The sequence below is a fragment of the Oryctolagus cuniculus genome, chromosome X (genome assembly GCF_051225735.1).
Source record: "Oryctolagus cuniculus isolate XC-2025 breed Fujian yellow rabbit chromosome X, ASM5122573v1, whole genome shotgun sequence".
Taxonomy (NCBI): domain Eukaryota; kingdom Metazoa; phylum Chordata; class Mammalia; order Lagomorpha; family Leporidae; genus Oryctolagus; species Oryctolagus cuniculus.
Window position 1 is genome coordinate 5645673 of NC_142888.1, and position 13149 is coordinate 5658821.

The 13149-nt window shown below is 40.6% G+C and overlaps 1 protein-coding gene across 45 annotated transcripts in view; it reads right to left on the reverse strand.

The window, feature by feature from the left end:
• The window catches only part of BCLAF3 (BCLAF1 and THRAP3 family member 3), a 92161-nt gene that overhangs the window by 32031 nt on the left and 46981 nt on the right, over positions 1-13149 (reverse strand). For all 45 annotated transcript variants that reach the window (XR_016228486.1, XR_016228484.1, XR_016228482.1 and 42 more), the window contains 2 exons: positions 8395-8509; positions 6422-6514 (listed from right to left, as the gene is read on the reverse strand). Coding sequence is in view for 38 of the 45 variants with exons in the window: in XM_089324906.1 (XP_089181032.1) it covers positions 6422-6514; positions 8395-8509 (208 nt within the window). In the remaining 7 variants the exon portion in view is untranslated. The remainder of the gene's footprint in view (positions 1-6421; positions 6515-8394; positions 8510-13149) is intronic.

Sequence of the window (13149 nt, forward strand, 5' to 3'; positions counted from 1 at the left end):
TTTGTGTTTCTGTGTGGGTACAAACTGTTGAAATCTTTACTTAATATATACTAAATTGATCTTCTGTATATAAAGAGAATTGAAAATGAATCTTGATGTGAATGGAAGGGGAAAGGGAGCAGGAGATGGGAGGGTTGCGGGTGGGAGGGAAGTTATGGGGGTGGGGGGGAAGCCATTGTAATCCATAAGCTGTACTTTGGAAATTTATATTCATTAAATAAAAGTTAAAAAAAAAGAAATGGGCACAGGACATGAAAAGGCATTTTTCAAAGGAAGAAATTCAAATGGCCAATAGACACTTGAAAAAGTCCTCAGGATCACTAGGCATCAGGGAAATGCAAATAAAAACCACAATGAAGTTTCACCTCACCGTAGCTAGAATGGCTATCCAAAAATAAAATAAAAAAAATGCTGGTGAGGATATTGGGGAAAACTACCTAATACACTGATGGTGGGAATGTGAACTAGTATAGCCATTATGGAAGATGGTATGGGGATTCCTCAGGAATCGGAAAATAGATCTATCATATGACTCAGCCATCCCACTCCTTGAAATTTACACAAATGAAATGAAAACAACATATGAAGGAGTTATTTGTACCCCCATGTTTACTGCAGCTGAATTCACAATAGCTAAGATATGGAATCAACCCAGATGTCCACTGGCTGATGTCTAGATAAAGAAAATGTGGCATGTATACACTATGGAGTAATACTCAGCCATGAAAAAGAATGAAATACTGTCTCTCACAACAAAATGGATGGAACTAGAAACCATTATGTTTAGTGAAATAAGTAAGCCCCCAAAAGACAAATATCATATATTTTCTCTGATGTGTGGTAGTGTAGAAAACAAAAAAGTATAGGAACGAAGTAGACATTTTTTGATTTGATTTTAAAAGATTTATTTATTTGAAATGCAGAGTTACATCGAGAGGGAGTGTTACAGAGAGCGGTTTTCCATCTGCTGGTTCCCTCTCCAAATGGCTGCAACAGTTGGGGCTGGGCCAGGCCAAAACCAGGAGCCAGGAGCTTCTTTTGGATCTCCCATGTGGGTACAGGGTCCCAAACACTTGAGCCATCCTCTGCTGTTTTTCCAGATTAGCAGGGAGTTGGATCAGAAGTAGAGCATCCAGGACAAAAACCGGCACCAACATGGGATGCTGTCACTGCAGGCAGCAGCTTAACCAGTTATAGCACAATGCCCCTAATTGTTGTTTTTAGCCCTTGCTAATATTCATGTGGAACTATGGTCTTTCTACTTTTTACTTGCTGAATATTATGGCTACTGGTGCATTAATCCTGTGAGTATACAGTGGATTGAAATTATGTTTTTGTAAAAATTAAAGAAAGAAAAGGAAGAAAGAGCGGGAATGGGGGAGGGAGAGAAGGAGTGAGGGAAGTATGTTTATCTTCTTAGAATCATACCTATGAAATACATGAAATCTGTTCTCTTTATATTAATAAAAAATGTTAAAAAGCAAACAGAAAAGGAAAACCATGAAGAGCTAAACAATTTCAATGCCTAAGTAAGTTATCATAACATTGAAAGTACTATTAGTCCCTAGGGGGTCAATAAAATTGTTCACAAACACTGCAATCACTGCATTAAATGAAAGTTCTCCTCCAACACCACTTGTTTTTCCTCTGATAACAAAATTCAAATTAAGCAGCAACCAAGGCAATGCCAGAAGGAAAAGCAATTGGTGCTTGGTCAGGTTACTTGATGCTGCTGGAGCTGCTCTGCTTTTTCAAAAGGAACAGTTGTGAGGTAGTCAAATATGAGAACTGGGTACAAGATCCACAACATTACAAACATGAGGGTACATCAAAAAATTGTAGAAAATGGAATTAAAGTAGGTTTATTTTGGTGTAAGTAAGTTTATTTATACCAGGTCTATTTTACAGTTATTTTCATAAAGCTACTGAAAATTTCAGGTGAGACAGAATTATAATGAGACACTATAACTTTAAGACTAAAAATCTTGATGTATCATAGTTAACTGAGACTGACATGGTCATTTTTACATATCTAATACAGTGATTACTGCCTGGCTTTGAATTAGTCTAACTCACATAAAAAGTAAATTTTAACAAGATGTTTCCACTTCTTAGGAAGGATTATCTCTTCCCACAATGGTATTTAAAAAAAAAAAGTGACCAGGGCCGGCGCTGTGGCATAGTGGGCAAAGCTGCCACCTGCAGCACCGGCATCCCGTATGGGCGCCAGTTCGAGTCCCGGCCGCTCCACTTCTTATCCAGCTCTCTGCTATGGCCTGGGAAATCAGTAGAAAATAGCTCAAGTCCTTGGCCCCCTGCACCCATGTGGGAAGACCTGGAGGAAGCTCCTGGCTCCTAGCCTCGGATTGGCGCAGCTCCAGCTGTTGTGGCAAGTTGGGGAGTGAACCGGTGGATGAAATACCTCTCTATCACTCTGCTTCTCCTTGTCTCTCTGTGTAACTCTGACTTTCAAATAAGTAAAAAAAGAAAGAAAAATACTACTATCAACTATATCTAAGCAAAGAGAGGAGTAACACATAGGAAGCACTTAGTCTGAGAGCCTATCTGTACTGTCTGTGACACCAACCTTGCATTTTCACTTGATTTGATGCTTCCTTACTCAAGAGAACAAAATACAGTATATGTTTATATATTCTATGGCCATAGCTATTTTTAAAAACCCAATGTCACACAAACCACTAGCTAAAATGTAATCCACATATTACCTATAAATTATGTTACTGCCAGGTTAAAAAAAAAAAAAAAGAAGAAACCTTCCAACATCTAAAAATTTTGATACTGGAGAAGGCAAGTCACTTAACTACCATTCTAGTCTAATATTTTAGGATAGTTCTACTACCTTTCTGCTCATACTAACTTCCTATTTATGAGCTAACTACTCTCTCAAGCCTGCCTGCTACTTTCACAAAAACGTTTAAACTGGGGGGTGAGGGGGAGATTAACAAGGGAAACAGATAACATAGAGTGAAAAATATGAATAAAGGGGCCAGCGCTGTGGCATAACAGGTAAAGCCATCCTATATGGGTGGTGGATCGAGTCCTGGCTGCTCCATTTCTGATCCAGTTCTCTGCTATTGCCTGGAAAAGCAGTGGAAGATGGCCCAAGTCCGTGGGCCTCTGCACCCAACGGGGAGACCCGGAAAAAACTCCTGGCTCCTGGCTTCGGATTGGCGAAGCTCTGGCTCTTGTGGCCAACTGGGGAGTGAACCAGCGGATGGAAGATCTCTCTCTTTTTCTCTGCCTCTCCTTCTCTCTGTGTAACTCTTTCCAATAAGTAAATAAATCTTTTTAAAAAGAAAAATATGAATACAGCACTTATCATAAGGACAAAAGGCAATCAAAACGGATTTAAAAAACACTTCAACTTCTGACAGCAAGGAGACAAGACATATAATATTTTGTGCTATAATTCTTATTCAATTTGTTTGAGGGTTGAGGTATTCCAGATGATCAAGCCTGTTGGTTGATTGAAAACTATCATTTATATAAAATACAGATGTATACATAATTAGAATGTATCACTCCAGTTGTATCTGTTTTATCTATCATTCATTTATTTTTAAAGATATATTTATTTGAAAGGCAGAGTTACAGAAAGAGAGGGAGAGAGGGAGAGAAGGAGAGAGGGAGAGAGACAGACAGACAGACAGATCTTCCATCCACTGGTTCACTCCCCAAATGGCTGCAATGGCTGAGGCTGGGGTAGGCCGAAGCCAGGAGCCAGGAGCTTCTTCTGAGTCTCCCATGCAGGTGCTGGGGCCCTAGGACTTGGGTCATGTTCTGCTGCTTTTCCAGGCACATTAGCATGGAGCGAGATTGAAAGAAGAGCATCTGGGACTCGCCCATAATGGGATGTCTGCATTGCAGGTGGTGGCTTAACCTGCAATGCCACAGCATCAGCTCCTGTTTTATCTATTTCTCTCTCTCTCTCTCTCTTTTTATAGATTTATTTATTTGAAAGTCAGAGTTACACAGCGGAAGGAGAGAGAGGTCTTTCATCTTCTGGTGTACTCCCCAATTGACCGCAATGGCCAGAGCTGTGCTGATCTTAAGCCAGGAGCCAGGAGCTTTTTCTGGGTCTCCCATTTGGGTGTAGAGGCCTAAGGACTTGGGCCATCCTCTACTACTTTCTCGGGCCATAGCAGAGACCTGGATAGGAAGTGGGGCAGCCGGGACTCAAACCAGCACCCATGTGGGATGCTGGCGCTTCAGGCCAGGGCATTAACCCACTGAGCCACAACATCAGCCCCATCTATTTATCTTAGTGTGATATTTGAAAATTGATTCCACTGGTAAAAACATATTTGAAAATCAAGTCCTGAGAGAATAGGCCATCACTAAACTATTTATAAGTAAATACAGGGGCCAGTGCTGTGGCACAGTGGGTTAAAGCCCCAGCTTGCATCGCTGGCATCCCATATGGGTGCCGGTTTGAGTCCCGGCTATCCTCTTCCAATCCAGCTCTCTGCTATGGCCTGGAAAAGCAGTAGAAAATGGCCCAACTCCTTGGGCCCCTGCACCTGCATGGGAGACCTGGAAGAAGCTCTGGGCTCCTTGCTTCGGACAGGCGCAGCTCCAGCCATTGCGGCCAATGGGGAGTAAACCAAAGGATGGAAGACCTCTCCTTCTCTGTCTGTCTGTCTCTCTCTCTGTGTTTAACTCTTTCAAATAAATCAGTGAATCTTTAAAAAAAATCTTTAAAAAAAAACTATAAATGTCCAGAAATCATAGTTTATACCTACTATTTGAAAAATACCATACAGCAGTTAAAAACAACGAAACCCAGTCATTTGCAACAAGATGGAGGAATTTGGAAAACATCATGCTGAGTGAATTAAGCCAGTCCCAAAGGGACAAATATCATATGTTCTCCCTGATCGGTGACAACTAACTGAGCACCAAAGGGGAAACTTGTTGAAGTGAAATGGACACTATGAGAAACAGTGACTTGATCAGCTCTTGTCCTGACGGTTGATGTACAATGTAATACTTTATCCATTTTAGTATTTTTTTTTGTTCTAGTACCATTGGTTGAACTCTGTAATTAACACACAATTATTCTTAGGTGTTTAAATTTAACTGAAAAGTGATCCCTGTTAGGAATTTGGAAAACATTATGCTGAGTGAAATAAGCCAATCCCAAAGGGACAAATACCACATGTTCTCCCTGATAGGTGACAACTAACTGAGCACCAAAAAGGAAACCTGTTAAAGTGAAACGAACACTATGAGAAACGGTGACTTGATCAGCCCTTGCCCTGACTGTTGATGAACAACTTAGTATGTTATCCCTCTTAGTATTTTTTTGTTTGTTTGTTCTACTTAATACTTTGGGTTGAATACTGTAATCAATACACAATTATTCTTAAGTGCTGAAACTTAACTGAAAAGTGATCGCTGTTAAATATAAGAGTGGGAATAAGAGAGGGAAGAGATGTGCAATTCGGGACATGCTCAAGCTGACTTACCTCAAACGGTAGAGTTAGAAACATATCAGGGGATTCCAATTCAATCCCATCAAGGTGGCATGTACCAATGCCATCTCACTAGTCCCAGTGATCAATTTCTGTTCACAATTGATCATAATGATAGGACTAAGAACCAAAGGGATCACATAAACAAGAATAGTGTCTGCAAATACTAGCTGATAGAATAAAAAAAGGGAGAGAAGGATCCAACATGGGAAGTGAGATACACAGCAGACCCATAGAATGGCAGATGTCCTAAACAGCACTCTGGCCTCAGAATCAGCCCTTAAGGCATGCGGATCTGGCTGAAAAGCCCATGAGAGCATTTCAGGCATGGAAAGCCAAGACACTCTGGCAAAAAAAAAAAAAAAAAAAAACAAAAAAACACAAAAAACCAAACCCAACCAACCTAAATGAAAGATCTCTGTGAGTGAGATCCCAGTGGAAAGAACAGGTCATCAAAGAAGGAGGTACCTTTCTCTGAAGGGAGGAGAGAACTTCCACTTTGACCATTGCCTTGTCTAAATATGATCAGAGTCGGTGAACTCAGGGGGCTTCTATAACCTTGGCAGCTCATGACAAGAGCCTAGGGTGATTACTGAGGCCATAAACAAGAGTGTCAATTTGTTAAGTCAACAACAGGAGTCACTGTGCACTTACTCCTCATGTAGGATCTCTGTCCTTAGTGTGCTGTACATTGAGATTTAATGCTATAACTAGTACTCAAACAGTATTTTTCACTTTGTGTTTCTGTGTGGGAGCAAACTGTTGAAATCTTTACTTAATGTATGCTAAACTGATCTTCTGTATATAAAGAGAATCAAAAATGAAAAAAAAGAAAAAATGCCAAAAAGACATTAATTTGCTAACACTTAAAACATTCCGCCCAAAGCATAAACCCAAAACCAGAAATAAGCAGAAACACTCAATACCTTAGGTCTTTTATTGCCTCTTTTGTTTTGACGTTTTCCCTCAGCTCCAGATGGCTTCTGAGTGGTGACATCTGTACTCTGCACAATATAATTCTGCATGAAACAAGTATTAGTTTGGGTTACTGTACTTTAAAGTTTACTTTAAAAGTTCATTAAATTCATTTTCCCATGTAAAAAACCACATGTAAAATGCAGAGAATCAGACTACAGAGCAGGGAGCTTAGCTAGAGGAACGCACATACATCTCCTTCCTTTGCATGAACCATGGCAGTTTGTGAAGGGCAGGTAAAAAGTACTTTAAAAAAACTTTTATGTAATACAAGAGAACTCAAGGGGCTTCCATAGCCTTGGAAACTCATGACTGGAGCATAGGGAGATTACTGATGCCATAGACAGGAGTGTCAATTGGTAAAGTCAACAACAGGAGTCACTGTGCACTTACTCCTCATGTAGGATCTCTGTCCTTAATGTGCTGTGCATTGAGATTTAATGCTATAACGAGTACTCAAATAATATATTTCACTTTGTGTTTCTATGGGGGTGCAAACTGTTGAAATCTTTACTTAATGCATACTAAACTGATCCTCTGTAAAAAAAAAAAAAAAAAAAAAAAAAAGAAAAGAAAAGAAAAGAAACTATCAACTCCCAACTTGACTCTCACTGGGATTAAACATGACAATAGGTCTGATCTGATTTCATCATCATTAAAAAAAAATCATCTATTATTTTTCACTTTATGTTTCTGTGTGGGAGCAAACTGTTGAAATCCTTACTTAATGTATACTAAGCTGATCTTCTGTATATTAAGATAATCGAAAATGAATCTTGATGTGAATGGAAGGGGAGAGGGAGTGGGAAAGGGGAGGGTTGTGGGTGGGACGGTATGGGGGGGAAGCCATAGTAATCCATTATTCGTACTTTGGAAACGTATATTCATTAAATAAAAGTTAAAAAAAAAATACAAAAAAAAAATACAAAAAAAAAAAAAAAAGAAAATTAACTGTAAATCTCATATTTCTTCAGGCATTCACAAAAGAAAGCCACCACTATGAGGAATTGCTCAATTATTTCTGCTAAGAACACAAATCCTCTATAATGCAGGAGGCAGGTTTTGCTGACTTAGATAACTGATTTGAGGAGAAGCTTCTGCCATGCTTAGAAAGTATTAGAAATAAGAGAAAGAACTACATTAGTAACTCTGTACCTACAAAGAATTTGAATCCTCTGGAGGGAAAAGAAAAGGTAGATAGGGCTGATTCTCAAGACGGTTGCCATTTTCTAAAATCAACAGTCTTAGAACCTTCTGTTTACTGCATTTTCTGTGGAGTCTGGCCAGAGGGAGGACTGCACTAGGTGCCTATTGCTATGGCTTCCAGCAATCCCCACCAACTATTCTTTCCTTTGAGTGTGGGCAGGGCCCAGTAACTTGCTTCTTGCAGAAAGAAAGCAGTAAAATAATGGATGTTACGGCTAACAGTAGGTTCCACACAGACTCTGGATTCCATCTTAAGCTACCTCTTATGGAAGCCAGCAGTCATTTTGTGAGCTGTATATAAAAAGGCAAATCTTTAAAACAGAAAGTATATTAATGGTTGGCTGGGGGTGGAAACAGGGAATATCTAATAGGCTGTTAGATATTCTCTTAGATAGCACAAGGACTCTTACTGGGTAATAAAAATATTTTAAAAACCAGATTATGGTGATGGTTACACATCTTAGCAAATTTACTGAGAATTATTAAATTACATACCTAAAATGGGTGGATTTTATAGTATGCAAATTATAATAAAACTATTCCCAAAAAATCTTAAGAAAACTGTACTATAAAAAATCCAATGAGAGAATCTTGTGGCATGTATTTAATGAACAGTTACACTCATTATCACAATTATGAAACATATTGGAAATCCCTGTACATACAGATATTTGAGGAGAATGCACAAAAAATGAAAATTTTGGACCTATGATCTTACCATGTAAGGTTCCTGAATAAACTTTGTAACATTTGGTTTTATATGCTGTGTAGGCTTTCGAAATTCCTCAGCAAGAATATTCTTCACCTTTGGAAAAGTGGAATGCAGATAACTCCTAATAAGATGAAAGAGAAAATAAGAATCTTTTACTAGTTAGTCCTTTTCCAACAAATAAACAAATATCAAAAGAAGCCCCTTCAGAGTAAGTAGTACATCATTTATCACTTAGTAATGACTATCAATTTAGTAATGACAGTACTAAACTCTCATTTAGTAATGACAGTTGGCAGGGCTAAAACCCTCATTTTTAAACACATACTATCTAGGTAAGTTGGAAGCCAGCCACAGGGAAAATGAGATTCCCGACCTGGGGTCCAGGACAGGCTTCCTGGGTGGTGTAAGCCTTGAATTCTGTGTGGAAGGTGCGCTTTCTGAGAGACACTCACTGCTCTAGAGCCTCGGTGGCCCCCTCCGCAGAGACTCTTGGTGCAAGCAGCCGCAGCTCAGTGGGGTTTCCTCCTGGTCCTCACTGGCAGAGCTGAAGCCTCTGGTGCTGACGAGCCCCAGCAGCAAGGCACAGGCTCCCTTTGCCTGTCATCATGAGGTCCTGAGGCCACAGGAACTCTTCCCATGCAGCCCGATCTGGGAGGGAGGTTTTTCCTCAAGCTTTGCCTGATCCTGGGAGCCTCATTCCTATGCCCTTGGGGATTCCTCTCCGATGCCATCCCACACCTCCCCCACAATGCTGCTCAGATCCTTCCAGTGTCCTCTGCAGATCCTGTTCTGTGGTGAAACAAATGCTTGCTCTTGTTGCCCTTCTTCAGTCCCTCCCTTGGATTCCTCGCTGCCATCAGGACAAATCCACACTCCTCATCATGAGCCCCATTACTGCCTCACTCCAATCTCCCCAACGTGCACATTGAATTTCAGCAACATTTAATGATGTTCCTGGCACACACACAACCTCTGCTGCTTGCACACCTTTGCGCATGCAGTGCCTTCCACGGAGACTAACTTCAAGATTTAAATCGCTCCATTTGTACCTCTTCCATGAGTGCTTTCCTTAAGCCTTATAGGGCAGACTAGGTCCTGTCCCCTATGTGCACATACAGCATATGTGTGTTCATAACATCACTCCATGTTTGTAATGACTGATGTATCTGTCTGTGAATCAAACAAGCCAAGATTCCTTCAGAGAAGGCACTGTGGACGGCTCATTTTGTGACCTCAGCTCTGACCCTAGAACCTGACATGAAACAGATACTCAGGGTTTCTTAAAATGTTAAAAACAAAACAAAACAAAATCTTGTTACATCAAAATGCTCATGATATGATAGTAAGCCCAAATAGGGTGGGGGCTGGCATTGTGGTGCAGTGGCTTAACCTGCCACCTGTGACACCAGCTTACAACATGGGTGCGGAGGGAGTCCCAGCGGCTCCACTTCCGATCCAGCTCCCTGCCTGGGAAAGCAGTGGATGATGGCCAAGTGCTTGGGCCCCTGCACCCACGTGGGAGACCCGGAGGAAACTCCTGGCTCCTGGCTTTGGATCGGCCCAGCTCTGGCCATTGCAGCCATTTGGAGAGTGAACCAGCAGATGGAAGCTCACTCTCTTTCCCTTCTTCCCTCCTTCTCTCTCCATAACTCTTTCAAATAAATAAATAAATAAATAAATAAATAAATAACAGCAAAAGACAATAGGGTACAAAGCTATATATCCAGGATAATTTCAATTATTTAAAGTATACACATAGATGCCCAGAAAAACTAGATGATGATAAATGTACTAAATTTTAACAGTGGTCATCTAAGAATGGTGAAATTAAGAATGCTCTATATTTCACTTTTTATATTTTATCCTATGTTTCCAAATAATTACCATTAGCATGCATGATTACATCTGTAAACAAAACAAAGGACTTTTAAAAATCTTCTTTGTAAAACATACATATGATAAAGTAGTATCCAGAATAAATAAAGAACTCTTATACCTTGACAATAACTTGACTTAAAAATGGGCAGGCTGGTGCTATGGCGCAGTAGGTTAATCCTCCCCCTATGGCACCACATCCCATATAGGAGCTGGATCTACTCCTGGCTGCTCCTCTTCCAACCCAGCTCTCTGCTGTGGCCTGGGAAGGCAGCAGAAGATAGCCCAAGTCCTTGGGCCCCTGCATCCATGTGGGAAACCTGGAAGAGGCTCCTGGCTCCTGGCTTTGGATCGGCTCAGCTCTGGCTGTTGCCGCCATTTGGGGAGTGAACTAGTGGATGGAAGACCTTACTCTGTTTCTCCCTCTCACTGTCTATAACTCTACCTGTCAAATAAATAAATAAGATCTTTAAAAAAATGGATGAAGAATTTGAATCAAAACTTATCAAAAAGACACACAAATGTCCAATAAGCACATAAAAAGATGATATTACTAATCAGGAAAATGCAAATCAAAACTACTTTATACACACTAGGACAGGAACTCAATGTTCATAACACCACTATTTCCAAAAGGTAGAACCAATACAAATGTCCAACAGAAAAACAAACACAATGTATCATACTCATGCACTGAAATATTACTCAGCCTTTAAAAGGAATGAAATTCTGGCATATGATACAACAGAATTGCACCTTAAACACATGCTAAATGAAAGAATTCAGACACAAAAGAAATACTGCATGGTACTACCATATGGGATACTTAAAATACAGAAATTCAGAGAATCACAAAGAATTGAAGCCATCAGGGGTTTGGGAAGGGGAGGAATGGGGAGTTACTGTCTAATAAGATGAAAAAGTTCTGGAACTGGATAGTGTGGATGATTGTACAACACTGTGAATATACTTAATGCTAGTGAACTGTACACCTAAAAATGGCTACAATGGTAAATTCTATCATGTGTATATTTTATTATGATAAACTATGTTTTAAAGATTATTTGAAAGGTAGAGTAAGAGAGATAGGGAGGGAGGGAGGGAGGGAAAATCTTCTATCCACTGGTTCACTCCCCAAATAGCCAAAATGGCCAGGGCTGGGCCAGGATGGAACCAGCATTCCGGTAAGGGATGCTACAGAGCTACAGAGAAAGGTCTTCCATCTGCTGGCTCACTTCCCAGATGGTCACAATGGCGGGGGCTGGGCCAGGCTGAAGTCAGGAGCTTCTTTCAGGTCTCCCATGTGTGTGGGAATGGCCCAAGCACTTGAGTCATCTTCCGCTGCTTTTCCCAGGCCATTAGCAGGGAGATGGATGGAAAGTGGAGCACCTGGGACTTGAGCCAATAATTATATGGGACGCCAGCATTACAGGTAATGACTTTACCAGCAATTCCAACACACTGGCCACACAGTCTTAATCCATTGCACCACTGGCGCCAGTGCTGTGGCATAGCAGGTAAAGCTGCTGCCTGCAGTGCCGGCATCCCATATGGGTGCTGGTTCGAGCCCTAGCTGCTCCACTTTCCATCCGGCTCCTTGCTATGGCCTGGGAAAGCAGAAGATGGCCCAAGTTCTTGGGCCCCTGCACCCGTGTGGGGACCTGAAAGAAGCTCTTGGCTCCTGGCTCCGGATCAGTGCAGCTCTGCCAGTTGTGGCCATCTGGGGAGTGAACCAGTGGATGGAAGATCTCTCTCTGCCTAATTCTGACTTTCAAATAAATAAATATTAAAAAATAATCCACTGCATCACAATCTCAGTCCCTAAACAATTTTAAAAAATCCTTTGCTATTTCATTTTTGATGAGGCAAATGAATGCCCAGTCTGAAGAACATATTTCCCAGTCTCCCCGCAGTTAGGTATGGCTATAGAACTACATTTTGGATGAAGTGTTAAAGCACCATATATAAATTTCAAGAAATCTTTAAAGGAAAGGCTATAAGGAGGACACAATGCCTAGAACATAAAAATGTGTCTTGGACCATTAGGTGGAAATTATGCACAGGAGGATATGGGAGGGGTAAGATCTAAGGAGCCTTGTTCCCTCATGGTGCCACTCTACTATGCAGACTTCCTGCCTCTAATCTTTTCTAAGTCTGAAAGAGACTGACAGAGAGATCTTCCATCTGTTGGTTCACTCCCCAAATGCCCACAACAGCCAAGGCTAGGCAGGCTGAAGCCAGGAGCCCAAAATCCCATCTGGAATTTGCCATGTGGGTGGCAGGTGTCTAAGCACTTGTGCCATCAACTGCTGGCTTCTCAGTTGCATTAGCAGGAAGCTGGATTGGAACAAAGTGGCACTCCAAAATGGGCTTCAGGTGTCCCAAGCAGCAGTCTAACGCACTGCACCACAATTCTTGCCCCATCTATTTTCTTACATGAGAAAGAAATAGTTTTTTTCTAGTTCTTATAGTCCATTTCCCACTGAGCAACTACAGTGATTCTTTTTTTAAATTTTAACTCTGTCTCTTCTCTGGTTAGAATCCAAAATGTTTTCTGGTCTTAGAGTAAAATACAAAGTCTTTTTAAAATTTTTATTTTTTATTAAAGAAAACAGATTTCAAGTATTTCATAGATACAATTCTAAGAAGATAACCAAACTTTCCTCCCTCTATCCCCCCTTCCTTCTTTTTGTTCCTTTAATTTTTGTAATAACATACTTTCAATTTCTTTTATAATCACAGGCTTAATGAACCACTAACCATAATGTTCAACAAGTAAAAAGTAACAGGAATATAGACAAGGGTTATAAACAATAACTGAATCATAAGATGTCAGTTTCATTCTTAATATACATTCTTTTTTGTATTCTATACTAACTATCACAT